The 24,072-nt window shown below is 38.2% G+C and overlaps 1 protein-coding gene across 8 annotated transcripts; it reads right to left on the bottom strand.

The window, feature by feature from the left end:
- Positions 1–2,404: 2,404 nt before the first annotated feature.
- LOC134823529 (uncharacterized) lies at positions 2,405–23,975 on the bottom strand. 8 transcript variants are annotated; one of them, XM_063835023.1, is made up of 14 exons: positions 23,744–23,975; positions 9,697–9,865; positions 9,428–9,522; positions 9,062–9,226; positions 8,170–8,281; positions 7,745–7,870; positions 7,376–7,504; positions 7,043–7,173; positions 6,698–6,789; positions 6,321–6,438; positions 6,069–6,175; positions 5,821–5,917; positions 5,522–5,675; positions 2,405–3,834 (listed from the first exon to the last, which is right to left on the bottom strand). In XM_063835023.1, exons 1-14 carry the CDS (start codon positions 23,783–23,785, stop codon positions 3,728–3,730), a joined length of 1,644 nt encoding a protein of 547 aa, XP_063691093.1. In that variant the 5' UTR covers positions 23,786–23,975; the 3' UTR covers positions 2,405–3,727. The 8 variants fall into 8 exon arrangements, with proteins under 8 accessions (XP_063691093.1, XP_063691095.1, XP_063691098.1 ...); XM_063835025.1 differs by having other exon boundaries at positions 9,080–9,226; positions 23,744–23,880; XM_063835028.1 differs by lacking the exon at positions 23,744–23,975 and adding an exon at positions 17,045–17,256.
- Between the last annotated feature and the right edge of the window lie 97 nt (positions 23,976–24,072).

Below are 24,072 nucleotides of genomic sequence, written 5' to 3'. Positions count from 1 at the left end.
CACGAAGAGCAAGCAGTTGAGCTTGCTCCCCCCACTGTGACCCAGAGGCAACGTGTTGCATGGGCCGTAAAACGGACTTAAAATAGAATAAAATAAAATCATAAATGTCCGGAGACGTGGTGTAAAATAAAATCAGTGTCCGTAGACGTGGTGTAAAATAAAATCAGTGTCCGTAGACGTGGTGTAAAATAAAATCATAAATGTCCGGAGACGTGGTGTAAAATAAAATCAGTGTCCGGAGACGTGGTGTAAAATAAAATCAGTGTCCGGAGACGTGGTGTAAAATAAAATCAGTGTCCGGAGACGTGGTGTAAAATAAAATCAGTGTCCGGAGACGTGGTGTAAAATAAAATCAGTGTCCGGAGACGTGGTGTAAAATAAAATCAGTGTCCGGAGACGTGGTGTAAAATAAAATCAGTGTCCGGAGACGTGGTGTAAAATAAAATCAGTGTCCGGAGACGTGGTGTTAAATGAAATTATAAATGTCCGAAGACGTAGTGTAAAATAAAGTCGATAACTTTAGATTTATACTCCAAAGCTGAAGTTACTAAAGTCATAGTCTTTAGACATCCGGAAACTGTAAAAGTTTCGGACTCTAGTCCAGGTGTCCGCATTAGTTGGTGAACAGTCGTAAGTCCGTTCCCACTCCTCGGCTGGATCTTCGATGTCAATCACAACCGAATCATTGTGGTGATTAGCAGTGGCATCTATTACCCTAGTGGTCTGGCAACCCACCTCACTACAGTTGTCCTTCTTCGATCTGTCCAAATCAACTAATGTTGAGTTGTTTCTCAAATATATGGTCGATGGAAGTTCGGCGGCTTCCTCGCTCACCTTGATTGCCACCGTATTGATGAGGCGGGCAAACATCATGTATCGTTGTCGGGTTTTCTCCTCAAGATAGTGGAGTTCCTCCATCAGCTTGCTAGCGTAGCTGATAGTAAAGCTCCTTTCCCAGCCAAAACAACAGAACACTGCTGTTCCTCCTCCCATCGTTATGATGCCAAGTAGCACCATAGCAATCAGAAACATTATTGCAATGATTTCCATCTTTATAATTCGTTGTTTATGAAAGGAAAGAATTGAGTAATGGAAATAAGACAGAGAATGTGTGTTGTCATGGCCTTTATATACAGTAAGCATCGTGCACGTGCAGATTTCTTTGGTCGATAGCCAGATTACAGAATTAAACGTGCGTTTAACAAACAATACATTTGTTGGCATGGTAATTTGTCCAGTTTGCACGTGTACTTTCGAATATTTGCTTTTCAGCAATGTCCTAACGACTCTGAAGTTCGAAAGACTGAGAAATATGACTAGATCTCTTGAAAATAAAGATAGCTGGGTAACTTTATGTAACCCGCGATGATAAATTTATGCGCGCGCAAACAATCCCTTAAACCACGCGCCAATGCAACTGCATGATGCAGTCTAGTACAGTATACAGATTGTCCCAAAATGAAAAGAACGGAATTAAAAACTGAAAATTAGAATGAAAATGGGACAATATGTTTCTTCAATTTTCTTCGGATTTTGACTTCCGGTACGTCAATTTGGGCAAACAGTCTATCCAATCTGTTAAATTTGTGTTGAGAAAACATATTCGAAAACGGAAAATGTGAAATGGGACAGAAATTGGGAAATATGCATTTTAATTTTGTTAAACTTTCTGCAGTGAACCTTCCTCCGGCAGAAATCAAACTTCTATTCTAGAATCTCAATCGTGTCATTTGCCATTTATAGTTGACTGACTTATTGGTTGCGGGTGAGAAATTCAGTAAAAACTGTAAAATTGAGGAAATATGGAAATTTCATCTTCAAAACTGAAAATGGGAGCGACTCTCAATGAAAGTTCTCAGGTTTACAAATTGAATTTGTAAAGGACCCTTAGGTAACAAAAAGGATTATATTATTTAACAAAATCAAAATTAGGTATATAGTAGAGTTGACCGTGGCCAGTGTAGTGCCAGTGTCTCCTTAGCTTTTCCAAACAAAAAGAAATGATATTTATTGACTTAAATTACCGTTCGCAAACTCGATAGATGATACCGAGAATGAATTCTGTCGCTAACTTTTCCCATTCTTCAACAATTGATGATTCATTGTACGCTAGATTTTCCGTAAGCAACCCAAAGAGATTTCGACAGATTTCGGCACAGTATTAAATTATGTATGATTTGGTTGAAATCAGGAGCTCTCACAACTGAACCCCATCCTTGTTGTTAGCAACCATCCCTAAACCTCAAACCCATTAGTCTGATGATATGTTAACAGCCCTTTAAAATGTTATATTATTGTTCATGATTGTTGTACATTGAGAATCACTGTTATCGCAACGATTTTTTTTTCAGAAACTAAAACATTTGTGATTAGAATTTTAGAAACAAAATGAATAGAACCAAAATAGACGAGATAACTATCAAGGCTAAAAATATATGCATGTTTCAATCAGGCCATTTGAAAAATATACAATCAAGACAAACGATATACATGAGAATGTGTTTCGAAAATCATGGGCCCATTGTACTTTTATCATATCTATACTCCAAAGCATGGTATAAAAATTTGGACTGAAATACCAAAATAACAAGTCGACTCCAAATATGTGTCCTATTTTGACTAGATCCCAGAACCGCCGACATATTCTCAAACTGCTCTCAGTATCTTGTTCAAGTGAACCAGTCACACATTCGGTCTGAATTGAATTGTCCAAAGCGAGCAGAATTGACATTTTTCCATTGTTGCAATTGTACTGTGTGTAAGTACTAATCAGTCTGGTTTCAATGATAGAAACAGTCCAAGTGGCGTATACCGTGGGAAGACAGAGCAGAGATAATTTTTAGGGATTTGAAAGTGTAACAAGACTGTGAAGGGAAATGTTCTGATATAATACTTGACTGATCACATGAAATCTAACAAGTCAATGTTCACTTCAAACTAAAAGACGTGGTAATATCACCTAGAAACCTAAAAGCCAGAGTTTGACATCGGACATCAACCATTTTCAAATCCTCTGTACATGCAATTGATCTCCAATATGACTTAAAACTATTGAAAATATTTCAACTCTATATATCGAGCAGAAAGATAAAAACGTATGATCCCAATCATATTTCAGACTCAGCCATGCTCAAATGTCACATGTAAATTTCCATGAAGACTCCCAACACTATAAAATAGGTACAACCAGGCTGTGACTGGCTAAAGCTGATCTCACTCTCTATCTCTTTCTCATTTCTTATCAAAAACAGGCGGATCGGAATAAATCGTGTTGATGATGTCGTCAAGAATCTCCGGAATCTCGAATTCGTCATGATTTGAAGGACACGGAGAAATAGTTTTACAATCGTAGGGCACCAAACGGTCGTTAGTCAGACTACACATAACCGGTTCTAACGAATCCTCCTCAATAATCAAATGATCCAGGTCCTTTTCGTAGTCGTCAGCGTCAACTGTTTCAATAAAAGTGGTAATAGGAATATCAAGATCCTTAGGTAGAGGCTCCTTTGGTAGAAGTCTCTTCTCCTTAGCCACCTCGCACTTCATGTCCCTTATCAGGTTAGTAAGAGAAGACTCGGGGGTTGTCATGTCATCTGTCCTAAGGGATTCGAGGAGAGGGGAGGGAGCAGCTTCGCTCCTTTCTATTGTTGGTATACAGAAGTCCTGTTTCATGACTTGTTTCATGATCTCAGCAGACAGCTCCGATTCTTGTTCACCTAAAGGGTCGTCAGGAATTGACTTTTCCGGCGGGGACCCCATAGTCCTTTATCGAGGAAGAGTTGTTGTTCACTGCACTTGATCTCTTGTTCTTTGAGGGCTCTACGTCAGCGTTCTCTGAAAATTAATGTGTCTTTAGGTTTAAAACTAATAATAATATTAATATCATGTTATAAAAATCTAGACTTTATTTAGACTAACACAACAATTTTAAAATGGGTTATCTCAGAATTCATAATTTCGTTAAATTAAATAACTGCAAGTCACAGAATGTTTGTCAAACCCAAGTTCAGATCTATAAAGTCAGTCTTATTAATGACGTCCGGGGAGTCCAAAAAGTCGCTCTGTAGCACTCATGAGTCTGGCCATGTTAAGTTTAGAGGCGTGATTAGAAACTTGTTTTGTAATGGCATTGTGAATAAAGGTCTGTGGTATGTTTTGTCCATTGGTTGAAACTTTTGGAGGAATCTCAAATATTTGGTCTGTTTTGTAGTATTGTAGGTCTTGTAAGAGCTGCTTAAGCTCATTGTCCAGTTGTTGGTCTCTCTTTTCTAGAGCTTGTCCTGTAAGTAGAATAAGTCAGTAATAGTAATCATTCATAAGCGCGTCAAGTTAGTAATCAACTAACAAAGTCAAGTGCAACCGTTTGTCGTTTTGAGTGGAGAAATAAATTCGCAACTCATCCCATATCACTACCATACTAGATGATATACTTGAGTCTGGACACCTTTGGCAGCCCCTAATGGCTCCAAACCGACCCAATGGTTACGTTAGATATGCTATGACCAGTTGTGTTTGTTCAGATATCTAACTTTTTTTTAATCAAGACACTTATTTTACTTCGGAGTATTCCAACAGCCACATTTATTGTTACACAAGTGCAACCAGCCAATTACAGGAAGCCGAAGGATTTGTTTTTAGCCAGTGACGGTTAAGGTAGTGTGTACCATACTTTCTTCGCCCGAGACTTTGCTGCAATGTGCAGCTCCTCATTTAACCCTCACACCCGATTTCTCGAGTATTCGGCTGAGTAGACCGGGGGGCTGCATAGACCACTCAGGATCCTTAGCTAAACGTCAACGACGCTCACCCCACGACCAGGCAGACAGTGGGATTTGAACCCGCAACCTCACGATTGCAAAGCTGGCGTTCTAACCAACTGCGCTACCTAACGTGCATTATCAGGGAATCTTCCGTTGAAATCTCAAGTTTAGCACAGCGAATTATGGGAAAGCCATCACAAACACCACCCACATATTACCACAACACAATCACAAATCTAACTCATGAAAATTATTTTCGGTGACGTACTCAACTCACAATTGGCGCAGAACCCTGATTCTAAACTCTTAGCTGAAATGTCTCCAGAATAAAGAATTTAATGAAATGCAAATCGCCTAGTTATTTCTATAACCATATTAGTCAATAACTATCTTGGTTCCCAACTAAAGGAACCAAGATGAATTGAGACCAGAATTGTTAAGAGATTTAAAACCCTTATACCCGGGGCATCAAAATCTGTTTAAATCCACTTCTATCGGACAAAAAACTCACTAGACAACATTTGCAATATATTATTACCTTAACACGAAATTAGGTGACACTGGGAAACATTAATCAAATATGCTGAACTCAAGAACAAGTCTCAATGTGTAAGGTTCTATGAACCAACCCCAACATGACGTCACAACATGACGTGATGACGTCACAATTTACACGTGATACACCACATGATACACCACATGATACACATGAGCCTTACTCAGGTCCGTCTCTCTCTCTAATCTCGGAGCTAAAGCCTTACTTTTCCATTTATCGAACATGATCCCCAGAGATTCCTTCTTGCACAGGTACCAGCTCTGGGCGTCCAGCGGTTGAGGATGTCTGTCGTCGCTCTTGATGATCTTCGAGCACACGTCGAATGACGTCATCACGTGCCAGCCTTTGAATGACAGTTTCTGAAATAGAGGACGGTTAATTTAGAAATCACGTTGAGTTCGACAGTCAAATTGATTGCGAAGGGAAGTAAAATTTATGTTAGATGGAGTCGGCAGCTGAGGTCACTGAAATAAAAAAATACAACAAGCTTCGTTTAGTTTTCACCTGCAGAATGTGAGCTAGAAGAGACCTGACTTTGATACCCTCGTCACTAGATAAACCAGTCCAGGGGGCTCCGTGCAACTTGAACTCCCAACAGTTCCTGAACGTTTTTATGTTACACACGCGAAAAAGACACTGGAAACTGTAGGATGGTGTCCGTATCACAATCTTAATGAATAAGACTGTGATACGAAGTTATAAAGTTATCTTATTAAGTTGATCCATTAATCATAATATCCCAAATGACCCACCTGAAGTTGCCCTCCCTGACGATGCCATTTGTTCCAAGTCTCTGTGTAATGACAGTCCTGACGGTACACTTCACATCATCAGTAGCCGAGATGAGACGTAATTTATCCTGAAAATACAGTCATTTTTATCAGAGACGTTTCCGATTCAGTTTTTCTTAAGGAATTGACAGATCTATACGTATTCTCTTTTGTAATTTTCCATCAAAAGAGAGCAAAACGACGACTTAAAGAATGTTTTGTTCAAAAACTGACCTCATCATCAAAAGATATGCACATAGGGGACACGTCGGAACTTGCCTCCTTCTTGAACAGGAGTGTTCCCTTATTTTCGAGAGATCTGGTCGCACTGATAAAGTTGTGAATCCTCCACCTGTTCAATGTAAATACTGTGAGGCTTCATCAGCAGTGTTTGTTATACAAAATATTATATTATTTTCATTGCAGGATGCACGTGTTCAGTGCATTGTCGTATCACTCCATTGGGTAGAATTTGAAAGGTTTTGACACCGTACCGCTCGCAGCAGTACTGAAATGCAACATTTTTCTAACTAGCAGTCATTACTACAGGTCCATATCCTATAATATCTAGTGTCCTAGTGACTCAACTCTAGTAATATATTGTTACGAACCCTTTCTTCTGAAGCATAGCCAGCAGAGCACAGATCAGTAATTTGCTGTCAATTCCATCCGTACTGTCCGACCAAAACGGCTTCCCATTCAGCTGAGTAAAAATACGGCAGTCAGTAAATGAGAAAATACATTCATAAAAAAGTTTCTAACGGCCATAGGAATAGGATCCTTATAAAACATTTCCTCTCTGACGACAGATTACTAAATGGTTCATTACAAAAGGTAGCTAAAAGTAGACATTTCGGCACTTTAAAAGTCAAAACAGACGTCTGCTTACAAAATACCACCACTCCTTACAGATCACAGTTAACGATTAATTGATCTGATTAATAAGAATGACCTACCCTGAACTCAATAGTGCCGTGTATTTTTCTCGTTCCTTCCAGTCCTGGTTCCCAACTTTGGTTGATGAAGTTTTCAATATCATTTTGTATATTTGGGTCACTGCAGTGAATCAGCCTCAGTCTGTTTTTGCCTGAACACGGGTCCGGTCATAATGATTAACATTATATCGATAAACTCGGGGTTGTAAATTGAAATTCTTTCAGTTCGTATTGCATGGTACACTAAAAAGGTTTCCTCGAAGGTTAGATTTTCCATAGAAATTTTCCTCAAATGTTGAATTTAAAATGGAAAGGTCCAGGTAATTCCAAGAATATTGAAATGTGTTGCCTTACCGTAGAAACTGATAGAAAGGAAGCATCCGACAAGATCATCAAATTTCTTCATTCTCTTCTGCTTGAAGAATATGGTATCCCTAAAGTTCTTGACTCGGGCTATAGTGCTCACGTCCCAGCCAAGTAAGCCTAATAAAGGCTGTGTTAGTTGATGAAATGTCATCACCTACAACAGCCGTGTTAGTTCAACCGTTGGTTAGTGCAAAAACCCAATGCCAGGAAAAATAATATGTATTTTAGTACAATCCTGAATTGCATAAACACCAAAAATAGCCTTAACTTTAAATGTTGAATAAATATTTATAGTTAAGGCTACATTAAACAACACGACTATTATTTTACTAGGATAATAAATAGTCACTTCATTACCAATGGTGTAGACAAGACGGTGGACCAGAGAACTAGCTTGGATTGAGGCAGACTTCCCATCCGACCAAGGTTCCCCCTTCAGCGTGAATATTGTTCCATATTTGTTCCTGGATACCCTCAGGACACCTGTCATTATGAAGTGTTAATTTGTGGTTACTTGAGGTTACTTGTGGTTACTTGTGGTTACTTGTGGTTACTTGTATCAGCCTAGTGTACTCCTTATTTACTCATTACTTTCTTCTCAGTGTGAGATACAGAACATTTAACAGCTGTACTGTTTAACTATTTGTCACGTGATGGAAGGAGGGTCTGAATGACAAAATGTAAGTTGTTTATTTGTCAGAATTAGCAGGATAATTAGCAGGATAATTAGCTGTGTTATTAGCTAATTAGCACGATCATTAGCATCATTAACAGGATCTTACCTTTAGACCAGTGGTTGCTAAAGATGGTATACAGTTGGTTTATCACGTGTTTGGGGGCGTTAACCACATACACTTTGTTCTTATCCGCTAGAGTTGCGCTGAACATCATTCTCTGTAATACGAACATGGTGTAATGGACTGATATCCTAGCTTGATATTATCACAGTACCAGACACGGTACGTCGGATCAACTTGTTCAGGTAAGATTTTAGACATAGATGAGTGAGGTTAAAAGAATAGCCATACAAGCATGAGGTTATGTTAAGCACCGCAGAGGTTTAAAATAGATCAAATCAAAAGATAGAGTATTAAAAAAGATTAGATAAGAAGGCTTTCATTCAATTTTAAGGGATCGTTTACATATTACGTCAGCACCGAGGCAGAGGGAGGGGGTTGAAAAGGGGGGAAACTGACGATAATGCCATATCTTTTATTATTTACACGATAGCTTTGTGTAAATATGCTTAAAGAGGGGGAACGTTAAAGGGGAGGCTTACTGACGTGATATGTAAACGATCCCTAAAAGCGTGGGATTTCGCCTCGAATAGAGGAGGTATGAGAGATAAGGGCTATTGATCAACTTGGGCCATGAGCACTGGCTCATGGTAGAATTTCGGATTTTTCGTTTCGTAAGAGAGGGTTGTAATAGTGATGCAGATAATAAATAGCGATCAGATCGATCAGATCAGATCAGATCTGATCAAAGTTAGCAGATCATTCAATGATCAAGGATTAGTTTGGAGGATTATGCTAAAAAAGTTAGATCAAGTTAAGATGGCGATGCACAAAAAGTAGTAGCGCTTGCAGCTCAGAATCATGAGTAATTGTAGAGCAGGTCCGACAGCGCCTGCGTGCTGTTCTCTCATGCTCCTTTACCGTCCCCGCTATTTACATTTCGTCGCCCACGAACCGGATCGTCACGATCAGTCATGGCCTTGGTACGTCGTTTTAAGAAGAAAGTGGACAGGTCCTTGCAGCGGGAGAGGTCAGTGGCAGTTTGGACGTCCCATCCAGCTACCTGCATCTCGTCCAACATGTAACAGATTAGAGAGTGCACCTGTGGGAAGTAGTTGTGGTTATTTACAAACTTGTAACTTTAAACTTGTAAAGTTAGTCTGGAATTCAACATTTGGAAACCTTGAAATATTGTATTCAGTCGAAATAGAACTGTCAATGGTTTCCTAATTGATAATTCAGTCAGCCGTTGAGCTATCATCTAATTAAATTTAGCAATGTATTATTTTTTCCTCTAACTTACCTGAAGGGATCGTTGATGAGAAAAAGAGTTCCAGAATGGCAGACCCTTGAGCCGATACTCCCATAGTGTATCTGTCTCTAGTATCTTAGAACCGCCTAAAGATAGACAGTGATCAAGTCAGGGATAGCATCAGAACATGAAATTACAAAACTTTTCCTTCGTTTTAAAAATTAAAAGAATTTACCGAATCTCGGTGCTGTAAATGTGTCAAGAATTTACAGTAAGAATCACCGCATTACCAAAAATTCCATAAAATTGACACAACAAACCTGGTGACCAGTGTTTCTCAACAGCTCGCTGGACGACTTCCTTGAGCTCCTTGGGAGCATGAATAAGACGGATGGATGAACATTCTCTGATTGCCAGGCAACACTGGGTAAGGTAATCCTCTGCAGGGGGGAGATCCAGGGACGAGGTCGTCACTCCCATACTGCATACCTGGAAGATGGTGGTCAATGATTTGGAGACGCTATTATCATGTGCCGGTTTGGTAAGAAACATAAGCTAATTTTAAGGTTTAAAATTTGTAGGCTCCCAGAAAAAGATTATTCCTCAATTCTGCTGACTGCATAATTCTAGCAGAATTCCGATATTTCGAAAACGTTCATTTCAAAGATGTACCGCAATTTTAGAGTTTTCACCATGTATGAGCTCTCGACACGTTTAAAGTTTTAATGCAATTAAGTTTAAAAAACAAATGTCCAGCTCCATGCAGGCACATGGTTTGACACCTTATAATTCATTACAAAATGGGTTGGCTGATGCTTCACCACTCCTGTTTCGTATATTGGTCAAATATAACAGAATATCATTAAACTGCATGCGGCAATTTAAATGAGCCATTTGCTGTATTCCAAGCATATACGATGGAAGCATCTCAAAACAGTTTAAATTGATAAAATTGCAGACAATAGGAAAATTATATTATGCCAAAAGGAAAACATCAGCAAAAAGCAACTCATGGCATAGCAGCCGCCCATGGCGATTGTGATCATTCTAAAAAAAATATATTTTAAACTGCTATATACAGGAACCACCAAGTCTGATCTTTAATAAATCTTGGTGAAAATGTAATAAAACAAGTGACAAACTGTCGGGTGCCATGACGGGATAAGAATCACTGAAAGAGATTTTAAATTGAGTAATTTAAAGTTATAATTTAATCACTTAATCTTGTTCCTTTGGAGAACGACAAAATAATTCAGCAGAACAACTTTGATTCGGTGAATGTTTATTGATGGTCACTTTGTTATAAAAGAGGATTTCTACCATACAAAAGCGTTTCATGCATTACAAATTCATGCCAAAGAAGCAGAAGGGCGAGCCACACGGAAATCAAGCACAAATACCTTGAAGCACTCGCGAAAACACGAACCAACCATTCAAACCAACTACCGTGAAAAAGTTGAAGCAGCATACACCATTTTATTGACAAGAAAACAATAGCCAGACTGATCGCCTTTTATAATTGTGACATGAATTTCTGTTGACTGTCTGACTGAAGCCGGTGAAATGTACTATTATTGTTACTCGAGCATCACCTGCTCGGGTAGACAAAGGCAGCAATACAATGCCAAAATTAAATGAGCTTTAGAACATGATGTATCATTATGTATCATTATCCTGTCCAAGAAAGTATTCATTATCGAGTGTTGGGAAGCACTCCCGTTTCCACACTGTTCGGCACCTCGTCACCCAAATTCCTTCTTCCCCACAAATCACCTCCCAAAGTGCAAAAATTTACCCTTGAGATGATTTTATAAACAAAATCGAATCATTACCTCTTACTGCTTACCTCTGACATGATAACAGCCTCCGTAACAACTTACAACATTGAACCAATCTAAAATAACCTCTATTTTTATATTTCACCCATGCAACTTTATTAAGTGATGAAAAGTTCGGTATTTGTGGAGGAGGGGGAAGATGGGGGACGCGCGACCTGTAGATAGAAGCTTTCATCCCTCTACATTCAACTCATCACTTTGTTACAAGTACTTGTTAAGTTGTTACAAGTTCTTGTTACAAGTTCTTGTTACAAGTTCTTGTTACAAGTTCTTGTTACAAGTTCTTGTTACAAGTTCTTGTTACAAGTTCTTGTTACAAGAATTGGGTAACTTCAGAGAGACAAGTAAATGAAAGTTTAAGTAATTGGGTTGGGTTATAAATGGTCAAGGATTTGAGTCAAGGGCCAAAGTAAGAGGTAAAATGTTAAAACGGAGGGTCGAGTGTCACACAGAAGTAAATACTAAGTCGTATGTTACTATATGCATATTGTATGCATATCTATATTCTATTTATAGATACTCAATCACAGGTTTGACACTCATTTACAGACTGTACTTTCAATACAAATTTAAAAATAAGTTATATTATATGATACCGTCGAATTCAAAAGTGTGCCTAGTCCGTTCTTCTCATCCAGATCACACTTTTACAGTAAGGTGAAATGTAATATACAGAGATCATCAACTAGTGAAATGCAGTGAAATGAGATGTTTTTCATACTTGGGTAGTGGTTATATCAATTACAAAATTCTTGTAACTGTAAGACATCTTGCCTCATCCTTAAATTGCCACCAAACATCGAAGAAAAATATGTAGTGGAGTGAGGAGCATTGAAGTCATTTCGGAGACAATTTTAACTTACAGTCATTAATACAACTTTTTAATAGATCATTAAGACCTTGTTTAAAAGGTAATAGTTAGAAATATGAATTATAAACCAAGCATTCTAATCTTTCAAGGAAAATCATGCAGCAAAACCGGTGAAAACATGTACATGGCACACCAACTTAGTACATCAATATAAGTCATATATATTGTTAATGTAAAGCAGTTTACTTTAAGCATGTATATTCACTATTCAGCAGTATATCTTAACAACATAACTTAACAACACATTTTCTTTATTTAGCCCAGCTGGGCTTATTGGATAGTGGTAACAAATTACATCATCACTAAGAAGACATGTAGATTGTAGCCTGTAGGGAAAGGTTATCATTCATTTCTTTCCCTAATACTATAATTCCTATATTCCAAAACAGCTATAATGCAAACTCAAAATGGCAAAGAGCCACATTGTGCTTTGACGCAAAAAGATAGCTAGCCTAAAAACTCATTGGAAATCAAACCAATTAGCTGGCATGGTAGCAATGCAGCAATAAAAAAACACGACCCTTTATCTCTTTATTTACTTGATCTAGCATGGCCCGTTTGTAGGGGGTACTCTCAGTAATTTCCTATGGTAACACACTTGATCTGTAATCCGATTCCACTTAACTTCCCACGACAACCATGGAAACCTGATCGAACTGACATGATATATCTCGTTATTACAAATGTGTAAGTAATAGGATAAATGAATCACAAAAGACACTAATTCGAAATACAGGTTGGGTTTAAAAGGGATCCAGTTTAAAAACTGGCGTTGCGTTTGTCAGTAAAGTCTACATGATATATTACCAGCAAGCTTCGGGAAAAGCAACATAAAAGGCGTGCAGCCCCGAGTTTAAAACATAACCAACCACCAATAACGTTGAACGACCTCGAAAACCAGTCACGGCAAAGTTAAAAATGATTTACAGCGAGCCTAACTGACGAGCCTGGCCGATGAGCTCACGCCACTTAGCAACTCACAGTCAGGTCTGGACTAGTGTGCATTGCCTCCGGGAATTTTACGGGTTCCGCTACATCACACGAAACAACAAACATACCTCCGGGTAACAATATACAAAACTGTCAGATTACGGGCACATACACGTCGCGAGGATGGCAACTAATTATCTTGTACGTGATGTAATTGTAGGTTTAACAATAGAAATATTCAGGTTCACAGCAACAAAATAGCATTAAGTGCAGCGTACAGCTAGAGAGAATAATGAACTGAGGTAAAGTGCCAGGTCTCTGGTCTGAGTAGCTGAGAGTGTATACTAGAGAACTAGATACTAATATAGTGATATAACGTAACACTATAAGCAATGCTGTAGTATATTGCTGGAGCTGGGACACATGAGGATAAGATACATATATTATTAATATTTCCTGTGACTTTAATTAATGACGTGAGGTAATGATGATTGTGGAGAGAATATGTTACTGTCAGAGTGTATCATCAGAGCTGCGCAGAGATCATGAATCAGGCGATAACAAGTGACTCGATACAATATAGTAAAATCAAATACACTAATATTTAATACACTACAATACGTCAGTCGTAGCATATTTTTAAGTAATAAACATATATAGACGTAAGATGTATTAATTTCTATTACATATACATGGCATGATAAAATTAAGAATACATGTAATATATTCCCAGGTGTGAATGCATTATCAAAAATAATTTACACGAAGTAACGTTTTGACCAGAAAAAATTAAGAACAGTTAGATAATTTTAGTTAACAATCGCATTACTGTCATCTGTGAGTGATAAGGTGCTTATCATTGGACAATGGACATTCATGAGCAGAGTATACAATGTGTGGGAGGTACAAATACAGTAAAACCGATTTAAAAATGATTAAAAATGGTAACATCGCCTGCATTTTTCGATGTACTGATTTATCTAATCGGTAACTTATTAAATTTCATAGAACTTCATGCAAATTTTTTACGATTTAACTTATCGGAGGTTTTTGAGTTTCAACGCGAGAATAAGCAATTACCATTCAAACTGGGGACGGGCCCGAATTAACTAACTAACTAACTAAGTGGACATGTGACATGGATAACATCTCTATTAGCAGCTAAATGTGTTGCCCACAACAAGTAGGAAGATCAAGATAATTCTAATCTTATTTTCAGCAGGTCCGATATGTGCATTTGAGCCATCGTGTTTGTACTTGTAAATGTACTGGCAGACTGCATGATAATGACAAATTCTAATTAACATATAATTTCACAAAATTTTCGCCGCCAAAATTGTGTCTTTCGGCAGCTAATTTAGTTAGAATCAGTAGCACTGGATCTGGCTGAGAAAATTGAGACGGACGTATGACATTGAAAACTAACTGTACTACCCAGTGTACCCTAGTAATGAACTGTTTATTAACATCAGGTTAACTTGAATTACTTAGTACTTAAATTACTTAGTACTTTTTGTGGCCACAACGCACTAGACAGTATTTGAAGGAGAGGTAAAATCCAAATTTACTGTTTAATCGCAATTTCTGACAGTTTCAACTTTACTTTCGCGAAGCCTCGCCCAAAATAATGAACCTGCCTAAACAATTATTGTATAATCAATTAGTCTTAATAATATGCAACCAATCCAGAATAGAGGGAAACTCACAGTCGAGACCTCCGAGACAGACTCATCTTCAAGCTCATTGAACATCATGATGAGGGCGAGCTTTCCTCGAACAGCTTCCTTCTCCAGTCAAACCAGACAAACAGAAGTTTACAATGGCAAGAATAAAGCAAAACAGTGCATTACCATGTCGTGTCTCGGCTGCCGCGGAATAGATAAATATACACAACAAATTTAGTTTGCCTTGAGGGTAAATGCAATTTTCGCATTAACTGCCGCAGTGTTGGTGGAGACGGAACGTGGCGTTGTGTCGAAAAATTACTGATCATGGTAAAGCGATAATAGTATTAGTCTATTATATAGCGTTATTAGTAATATAATTTATTCTAGGTGTTTTTGCCGGTGTCGCGCCTGTTTCCAGTTTGGACCTTGATAGGTGATACTCGCTCCAGAAAATTAAAGAAATTGAGATTAAATTTGTATTTAGTGCCGGAGGCAATTCCGATAAAGTACACAATAAGCATATATTACTGTTTAAAATTAATTCATGCAAGCGATGTTAAAGTGTAAGCAAGCAAATGAAGTGAATAAATGTGTTCTTTAAACATGTTTTATTAGATTATTGAATTTTTCATGTAATAAATGTTTTCATAAATGACTTATTATATATTATGTTTAAGAAACATACTATATATTGCTTTTAATTATTGTTATGAATTCATCGCGATTAAAATTATACAATACTATAATTATTACATTACGAATGAGATAGAAGATTCAAGATGAGCACAAAACAAAGAATTGGTCGCCGACTATACAGCGACAAACAAAACAAGAACCACAGCTTCTATCAACAATCAACATTAACACTAATGAGATGTTGGATTTATTTACTGTTATCAATCAAACTTGCTTTCATTACCAAGATTGCAATGTACCAATAACAAATCGTGACATACAGTACGTTACGTTTAAGCTGCGGTGTTATCTAAATTAAAATGTTACAGGGTCTCCAACCTCGGTTACACTTAAAGGTCTCCGAACTTGATTACACTTAAAGGTCCCCGAACATGTTTACACTTAAAGGTCCCGAACTTGATTACATTTAAAGGACCCCGAACTTGGTTACACTTAAAGGTCCCCGAACTTGATTACACTTAAAGGTTCCCGAACTTGTTTACACTTAAAGGTCCCCGAACTTGATTACACTTAAAGGTCCCCGACCTCGATTACACTTAAACGTCCCCGAACTTGATTACACTTAAAGGTCCCCGACCTCGATTACACTAAAAGGTCCCCGAACTTGATTACACTCACAGGTCCCCGACCTCGATTACACTCACAGGTCCCCGAACTTGATTACACTCACAGGTCCCCGACCTCGATTACACTTAAAGGTCCCCGACCTCGATTACACTTAAAGGTCCCCGAACTTGATTACACTTAAAGGTCTCGAACTTGATTACACTTAAAGGTCCCCGAACTTGATTACACTCACAGGTCCCCGACCTCGATTAACGAGTATACCAGGCGGTAACAGGCATGAGCTGAAGGGTATGGCAATTATATACAACTTGGGCGGCGTAAAGAACTATTACATCATGAGTATGTAATAGTTTTGATGGAGAGCACAAGGTGGTATTTGTCCCCGGCCCCTCCAAATCTTGTATAAAGGCCACCAGAACAGCCATGTACTCATGTACTCATGTTCATTGTGCACCGTGTGCAGGCCCCCCTCTTTCTCTCTTTTCAGGATCTATTTTCTTACACAAAACTTATTGTAAAAGAAGCGTCAAAGGAGCCTGGGCACTGGAATACATTAATTCTGTATCGTTCTTAAAACGGGTCAGGCAGTTTAAACTCGTGCCATTTTACACGAGTTGCCTATGAATCACTTAAAGTACTTGAAGTATAATCACTACGAACACTGTAATCGAGATCCCCGGGATAAGCATATAAAGATGCGGTAGCGTTGCGAAACAGACAGCGATCCCTACATGTTATTGCACATTGCACAACTATTGGCTCTATTACCTCTCTACCTGATTAGTCGGGTACAGGGTAAAAGCTTTAAGATAATAGCTAGGCTTAACTATACGATGGAGGAGTAGATTGCACCAGAGCACAGCAAGCAATCTGTACAATTGTTCACGGGGTGCGTCTGACAAAGATGCAAATTTGGAGAGAACAAGTTTACGGGAGAGGTGGTAATAAACAGAACGAGTTATATAAAGAGAAATCATATTGTCCCTATATACGTGATAAAAATGTATATATTCATACAATGTGTAATGTATATTCCTAAAATTTAGGACCTACATGTTTTGTATCATATTCATGATATTTATATTATCATTAAACTTACAGTGATTTAACAGATGGTTCTCTAACGATGGTGGGATTCTTGGGGAGATTTTTGGAGATATGGTAAGAAACAGATCTCACAGCGTTGAATAAAGGAATTAATCGGTAAATACAAAAGGAATGAGTAAACGAAACTAAAGAATGATGCCAAGATATCGAGACATAGTTTCTAACTAGTTCCGTCCAGCAAATAATTAATTACTTATTAACAGTACTCGTCAATTTTAATTGATATGCATTACATATCAATTAAGATTGACGAGTACTGTATGTATCTAAAGATAAGGATAATATCAATCAAATTAAGTAATGTCATCATCTTTCAGCTAGATCCTCTATTTTTACGTGATACGTTAATTTTCCAATGCGGAAATATATTAATTGTGTTTTACATCATAACCAGGAAGTAATCAATGGCTTATTGGGTTAAAAACCTCTGCCGAGCAAACGAGATAACATCTAAATAATTTGGAAACAAATCCATGTCATTGGATAGTGAACTTACCGACACACTCATCCAGCCAATTTGAAACTTAATCTACGAATAATTGAACTCGCAAGAAATGACACCACTGAGAACTATTACCAATAGTGCTGGTATGAGCACCTACTCAACAGGCCTCACGAAGTAATACCAACCAAAACGAGCTCAACTATTGACAGTGTTTAAACTTGAAGTACCCTAGCGAAACCAGCCAATCAACGTGTAAATCTGAGGACACGCAAGATTCAACGCGGACGTATACTGTTTTGAAGCTTGTAAAGGAGCCAATGACATGAGAGTCAGTACCGGCCCCGCACGTTAGCTTGATATGATTGAAGTTTCAGCTCGGGGCAATATTAATCTAGGTTATTGGTAAAAATCTCAGAAGTGATCCACCATTACAAGCTAGTTGTAGAGGGTTCCCTGAAAATTTCGCTATCACAGCTGCATGTTATGGAGCTGCGTTGTACGTGTAATAAAGAAAATTTGGCTGATGTGTAGAGGAAGCAAAGAAAATAACAACAGATGTTGTCGACGAAAAAAGCATTATCACTGGAGAGAGAGAGGGGAGTTGTTCCGAGCTTGGAATTTTGAGTATCATACACTACTATCATAGTGGCATATGATCGGCTCAGTGGCGTAACGTAGCCTGTTAGCCTAGCCCCCGGCCCCCCCCCCCCCCCCCCCGCTGAAAAAGCGCCGCCCCCCCCCCCTGTTGGTGCCCCCTCCCCTTTCGGCACCCTTCCTTGAAGTTAAACAAATTAGATGATTTTAGACGATACGCCGGTAAAATCTCTAAAAAAGATGTTCTAGATAAAAACGCGCAGTTTTGCTAGTACCGTAGTTAAGTTTTTCGAAATTGTCTCACATTCGAACGACGATTTGGCGCCCCCTTAAGATTGCCCCCCCCCCCCCCCCCCCCCCGGAAAGCGGGGTCGGCGGGGCCTTTCGTTATGCCACTGGATCGGCTGTCAGCTAGATACTTATACAATTATAATTTAGAAATTGTTAAGAAAATTTGATGAAACAATGCATTGAATACAAGCTGAAGCAGGCTAATTTTTAGTATCATACGCTACTATCATAGTGGCATATGATCGGCCGTCAGAGATACTTAAACAATTATAATTTAGAAATTGTTAAGAAAATTTGATGAAACAACGCATTGAATACAAGCAGGCTAATTCAGCCCATTATTCCATCATCATATGCTTCGCGACTTTCAAGAGTGATCAATTGCAATCCTTGAAAATATAAAATTTCAAAATTTAGGTCGTAAAAGTAAGCTACAAATAACAAAGGTATTAAGTTAAAATTACAGACATTAGGTTAAGTAAAATATGTAATAAATTCTGATCTGTCGTGTATTGTGATCTTATTGTTATAGGAGATCGAGACAGATTGAAATTATTCTATTGTTCAAAATATTTCAAACTGGTACGTATTATTTTGAACTGGTCATCAATAAATCATCACGCTGAATAGTATGAGTAAGGATTGGGAGCAAGCTGAACCAGGAGCGGAGTTATTTCCAAATCATTTCGAAATCGACACTGCCCAAATGAATTTATTCAAATGTAGATACCATTACCTACATAGTGCGAATTGAGAAACCTTAAGATTAGATGAGACGTCTTGATGCCAATGAATGATCTCCATTTTTCATGGTGCAAAGGAGTTAAGCGAGGATGGCGGATGTGGTAATATAGTAATTATACACCATAAAAACATAAAGAGGACTATAGTCCTCTTTATGTTTTTATGGTGTATAATTACTATATTACCACATCCGCCATCCTCGCTTAACTCCTTTGCACCATATAATTATAATATATTATAATAACTGCTAGGACTTCGTAACTCTCGGCAGTTATGGCCCTCTTTATGAGGCCCCTTCCAGCAATTGCCGCTGCCAATCTATTATGGCAGGTTTTGCGTCTAAGGCTGAATGCTGATAGTCAATTTAAAACCTTATCACATACGTAGTAATCTATTCGTATTTCAATTAAATCTTTTACCATATGATTTAATTCGAATGAAGATAAATTTATATTTGCCATTATTATTGTTTAGAAATGAAATGTTTAAAAATTGATTTGAAGATGATGATTGATTAAAAAATATATGCATACACTATATAAGCCATACACTATATATCAGCCATAATCAAGCTAAAATGGTATCTGCAACTGATGATCAAATTGGCTGGCAAGATCTCGGCCTCACACCTACTCTAGCCCTAAGTAAGAAGTAGGAAATGAGTAGATATTTTGACGGAGAGGGAGGGAGACTTTACTTGAATAACAGTATAAAAAAGTGGAATACTCCCCGGAGATTGACGACAGCGCGGTGACAAATGTGAAATTTTGTCCGGAGATTGAGCAGCAGACTGGTTGCAATGTTACTGGCTCGATCAGGCACAACCGGAAATGGAACGCGATTAAAACAGCTGCTCGAGAACAAATCACAACAAATTGAATTAACTCTCTCACTTCCTCCATTGTCGCCAATGGAGTGTGACACGTTATACTCACCTGGTTTGACTGGGAGGAGCGGTAAATATTCTAATATCCAGAGAATAATTGGAGTGTGTTGGATATGGTGAGCGAACGTATCTGATGACTGATTTTATACGATACAAAGCTGTCAATGGTTTCAGTTTCACGAATGGAAAGAACACACATTATGCGATGAGAGGACGAAGAACCTACCACGCTAACTTTTCTTATTATCGCCGTAAAAAATAGCGCAATTATGAGGTCATGAGGAGCAAACATGCTCGGTCTGTGTGGAGGTCAGGAGAAAAGTGAAAAGGAAACGGAGACATTGGATCCAATAGTGACAACGAATCACATTTAAAGGTATTTAAAGGAATTCAAGATGTCTACTGCGTGGTCTCGGAACGACGTTATGAATTTATGAGGAAATAATAAGATCTATTACTTTGTGACATGAGATCTTAACCCAATAAGATGCAATTATGTTTAATTAACTTGAGTTAAATAGAGTTATAATTTAGTTATTTGCATCAGATATCTAAATACAGTCCAGGAGCATAAATTAGCTTTCTCTAATAAATCAGATTTGAGATTTGAAGTCGCATCGTTACCCATATAATTACAAGTTATCGGTCAGGTCCGTGACAACAACAACGTACATGAAGGTTATAGTGCTATCTTGATAGTTCTATCATCTGTTCAAAATAAATAGAATTGAAATTCCGCGGAACTAATTATACGTCACTAATTAGTGACATGATCTGATCTCCCTGGCCCCCTAGTAATGAGGGGGCCTGGAAGTCGGCCTCCCACTAAAATTGCATTTAATCACTAAATACAAACTCACAAACTGTTTCGCAACACAGTAATCTCTGCAGGCATTGTAAGCTTATTATTAGGTTTCAGCAAGTCACGTTAATTTTTCAGGAGTAAATTTCTTAAATGTTGTATTTTCAGATATGGAGGGGTAACTGACTGCCACCCCGATCATGCAATGTCGCGCCATCTCCTTCAAGCTGTCCCGATTGTTACTCATCCCTAATTCATACTTGTCACTTTGTCAGCCCATTCAAACACATTTTTGGTCGCAGCTCTGATCCATTGTAAACCCGTGTACCACGCTCATTGTGAGATTTAGTTGTGAGATTTAATTGCCTTTATTCGTTTGAAAAAGTAATGAAGCTCGAAATTTGTCATTGACATTAGATCTTTAGTTGGTTAGATTGACAAGTTTAATTCTATAATTTGTAATAAATGTTACTAATTGTCGCTGTTTCGACATAGTCGAGACCAGGACCCACGACTCTAAAGATCGTATCAACTATCACGTAGACCAGTATGAGTACTGTACAGCTTGAAGCACCACTCAGCTTCAACTGGAAGTAATACTCTAACTCAGCTTCAACTGGAAGTAATACTCTAACTCAGCTTCAACTGGAAGTACTGATCCAGTAAAGATACATATCATGGTACATTTGGAGCTGCAATAAGTACGTGTAATACTCGAGTACTCGATTACTACTCGAGTGGTACTCGAGTACTACATACGATCGAACAAGAGAAAACAAAGCAACATGTGACGAAGTACATAACACATAGAATTAGAAAGGGTACCGCCCCAGTAATTTTGATAGAGTTCTACAATACGGCCAATGGCTTACATTTTACATTTAACTTCATGCGGTGCGGTGTAATGTGAGGATATGTAGTTTAAGTTATTGACGTGATGTATTTGAGTTCAGGCTCTGCCAGGGGCATATCATAGGGGGCAATGTTGGAGGCCAGGGGCTATGATAGAGCAGCACACTTTTCTAAACTGACTTCGTGAACCGAATTAATAGTGATCATGTCCAGAAATCAGAGATACTGTATTGACTCGTCAGATTAACTACAAAGACGAGACATCATGAGAGTAGACAATAGAATGAGACATTGCAGTATATATTGCTACAGGCTGAATGATAGGCTAAGGCATAGCTCTTATATTGTCAAGGTCAGAAAAAAATTATGAACAACAAGCAGGATAGACTGATACAATAGACTGCAGGATTATATTTTAGGTTACCTGTTTCTTGAGAAGGGAAAGTAATAATCTTTTAAGTAAAGACCGATTATTGAACTTCATATTGTGTACATTTTGAAAATCTGCTATTGGAGATTTATAATTGTTTTAATACTGTCTCATACAGTCCAATACTGTCTAAATATTGTTTATGTATGCATAATTTGTGGAAATAAAGTACAGGTTATAAGAAATAAATGCAAGAACAATATTTATAGCCCGCCAAAATCTAATATCCACTCCTTCGAGGTCCAAATAGCTCTCCTATGCACGACTAGCTCCGTCAACTAACAATGAACACAATTTAAAGATTAATCTAAGCCTGAGTGCAACAGCGACTTTTTGGACAAGAATATAATTTCAAACCAAACAACACAAAACACGAATAACACGGTTTCCACATGCAACAAATATTGTGGTGACCTCAATTTCGAGCAGATAGTCACACATAAAACAGTCGGTAAAGTTATGCCATCTAGTGGACTAACGGTTACCACAGTGGCACTGACTTTCGGTAGGTTAAGCTTAAATAAAGCTGTAATTAGTGCCCACGTGACTGATTGGCATCGACGGCATCGTAGTAATTGTTAGAAGTAAACATTTCATAGCCTAGCAAGTGTACCGTGGGGATGCCCTACAAGTTTAGAGGATTGTGCTTCGTGTACGAAGGAAAAACGACACGTTAACGATTTGTATATCCGATATTCATCAACGATCAAGGTAACTAATTGAGATTTTTAAGTAAGCGAAGATAAGTATAAATATAATAATCAGAATAGTGAGAGGGCAAAAAGTAAGAAATCCCGAACAAATAAATGCATATTTTCTCTGTATATATATACGAAAAAATGGAAGCTCCAAAAAATCATCAGTCAGTTGTACGGACGGGAACAGAAAAGCCATGCATTGGAAAATGAGATGAACAATGAACAACGAAGAAAACTTGGCACGTCCGTGAAGAAAAATGCCAAAATGGTAGAAAGGTCCAAGAAAGGTGGAGACAGAGGCAAGGCAGAGACAGAACAGAGACAGAACAGAGACAAAAGAGAGACAAAACAGAGACAAAACAGAGACAAAACACCCGAGTGTGTCTCTTTGTATGAACAATTCAATGAAGGTAGAGTTAGTCGCTCAAACAGCTGACAGTGTATGTGTGTCGTTTAATACAGACTACTGATTTTGTACTGCAAGCAAAGCATGTTATTATAAGGACTTATCAACACAGCGTCCCGCCAGGTCCATAACTATGTAAGCAGTCTAACAATCAAACGTGGCTCAGGTAAATGCTAAGGTAATCGATTAGATTTGTCAAGCCCACAAGAGGTCCAGATTTTAGACACAGCAAAGCCATGTTGTGGGAAATGGCTATTAATAGCGACTTTAATAAGTGAAAGACACGGGCAAATCAGTACAACATGAGCCGGTGGAAGTCTTATAAATCTTGAAACTACCCTTCGCTGGGTAACAATCCTGCCACTGTTTAATTTAACCGGCTACTACATGTAACAAAATGCCTTTTATTATGCGTCATCTGCAGGAATCTGGCAATTAAAATCTATCTCGCAAAAATTCCGAATATTATAGTCTCAAAGTGCTTGAAAAGCGAAATTCTTAAACATAAAATTGGAACAAAGTGTCAGATATAATACTACTAACCTTGGTATAGACATAGTGGTAGAGACTGTCAAGCTCCACCATTCTCAGTCTGTAGATATGAAGATACGGGATATAGGCAACGGTTGGGAAGTACTTCTCAAGGTTCTGAGCCTACAATCTACCGCCAAGTAAACAGGTTATATCGCCACGAAGTTAAGGTCGTACACCCTAAAAACTAATAATATACTCCAGTTTAACGTAATACTATATTTGACCAATCACGTGAGATAAACGAAGAATGTGGACCTGTGAGCGGCCAGGTTGTGGTCACGTGACTGCTCTAGGTATGGGACCTGCTGACAGGTGGGAATGGCTGCTGACATTACAAA

The sequence above is a fragment of the Bolinopsis microptera genome, chromosome 11, assembly GCF_026151205.1.
Source record: "Bolinopsis microptera isolate Bmic1 chromosome 11, MBARI_Bmic_1.0, whole genome shotgun sequence".
NCBI classification, from domain to species: Eukaryota; Metazoa; Ctenophora; class Tentaculata; order Lobata; family Bolinopsidae; genus Bolinopsis; species Bolinopsis microptera.
This window is presented reverse-complemented; position numbering and strand designations above follow the sequence as displayed.

Coding starts and splice junctions, on each gene's coding strand:
- LOC134823529 (XM_063835022.1), bottom strand. CDS start 14,769: ATGATGTTCAATGAGCTTGAAGATGAGTCTGTCTCGGAGGTCTCGACT. Junction 7,505..7,744: donor CCGTCTTGTCTACACCATTG/GTAATGAAGTGA, acceptor AGCCTTTATTAG/GCTTACTTGGCTGGGACGTG. Junction 7,174..7,375: donor CCTTTCTATCAGTTTCTACG/GTAAGGCAACAC, acceptor ACCCGTGTTCAG/GCAAAAACAGACTGAGGCTG.